The following is a 1,274-nucleotide window of genomic DNA, read 5'->3' as shown; positions in this document are numbered from 1 at the left end:
AGGCGCGCGCGGGGGCCACGCATGCGCGGCACGTGGCGCTGCGAGAGCGTCGGCACGGGGTCGCGCGCCGCGGCCGTTGGGCGGCGGGCGTTGGCGCGGGGCAGAGGTAAGGGAGGCGGCGGCGCGGCGAAGGGGGGGCTGTCAGCAGCAGCAGCCGCCGACGGCTGGTGTCCCTGAGCAGCCGAGTCCTCCCTTCGCCCAGTCGCGCTCCTTCAGGGACGTCCCCCTTCTCCTCGGGGGGCCGTATCGCCCCCTTGGGCAGGCCCTGTGTGCAGGCGTGTTCGAGTCTCCCGTGCAGGCCGCTGTTCAGTGGGCGTGATGGCCTCTCATGGCGGGGGGGAGTAGGTGTGACGAAAGAAGCTGTCCTCATCCGCTGTTCTCAGCTTTCATCAGCAACACTCACTAGTGATTAGGCCAGCTACTGAAGTTTTGAAATCTAAACGAGATTCTTTGAGCTATGATGTTTGTATTTTCATTAGATTTCACTTCATTTCTTAGTTCTGTCCAGAGAAGATGGCTCATGCTGTTCCTGTTCCCATTCCCTGTCCGGTCCAGCTTGGAAGTATAAAAAATGACTCTCTGGAAGCTCAACTACATGAATATGTCAGGCAAGGAAACTATGTGAAAGTGAAGAAACTTCTGAAGAAAGGTGAGAGTTAACTACATGAGAACAGGAAATGTTTTAAATGAGACACAGTATTTGATGAAATTCTATCTTGCTGTCACTTTTTCTAATAAAAACCTGAAATGCTTCCTATTCAGGTGATTCTAAAAGCAGAATGTTGATAACATGAAAGCAAGGACTATGAAGTATTGTGTATAGCAAATGGAGCTTTAGAGGTGTCGTTTCTTCCTAAATGTAAGAAATATGACTATGTAAATATTAATTGTAGGTCTGTATGTAAGTTTTCCTAAAATACTATCGTTTGGGGAACTTAAATACCATGTGCTGTTCCCATTGGTATGGTTTCTGTGCGATGCTATTAGTGGATATGCAGACTAGGGCGTTCTTCCAAAGCTGGCTGACGGCAGTGTGTGATACGAGACTAACCTGTGCCTCTGGGGAGAATCACTGCGGTGGGGCTAGCGAGGAGCCACTCGAGACGGCACCCGCCCCGCACGCAGTGCAGAGGTGCGTGGGTCGGGCGGGTGCCGAGGGGCCYTGAGGTGCGGCGGGGAGCCGGCGCCTCCCCGCCTGAGCGGCGGCGCGCGCGATTGGTCGGCGGCGGGAGTTGATGCAAACGAGGGGGCGTGTCCCGAGGGCCGCCCCGCGC

The 1,274-nt window shown here is 54.8% G+C and overlaps 1 protein-coding gene across 13 annotated transcripts in view; it reads left to right on the top strand.

Annotated features, from left to right (window-relative positions):
* The window catches only part of TEX14 (testis expressed 14, intercellular bridge forming factor), a 68,645-nt gene that overhangs the window by 28,218 nt on the left and 39,153 nt on the right, over positions 1–1,274 (top strand). For all 13 annotated transcript variants that reach the window (XR_014895371.1, XR_014895373.1, XR_014895372.1 and 10 more), the window contains exon 3: positions 499–649. Coding sequence is in view for 10 of the 13 variants with exons in the window: in XM_085301322.1 (XP_085157448.1) it covers positions 499–649 (151 nt within the window). In the remaining 3 variants the exon portion in view is untranslated. The remainder of the gene's footprint in view (positions 1–498; positions 650–1,274) is intronic.

Source organism: Rhea americana, unplaced genomic scaffold (assembly GCF_003343005.1).
Source record: "Rhea americana isolate MKP2758 unplaced genomic scaffold, rheAme1 scaffold_175, whole genome shotgun sequence".
NCBI classification, from domain to species: Eukaryota; Metazoa; Chordata; class Aves; order Rheiformes; family Rheidae; genus Rhea; species Rhea americana.
The sequence above is the reverse complement of the archived record's forward strand: the minus strand, read 5'-3'. Positions and strand labels throughout refer to the sequence as shown.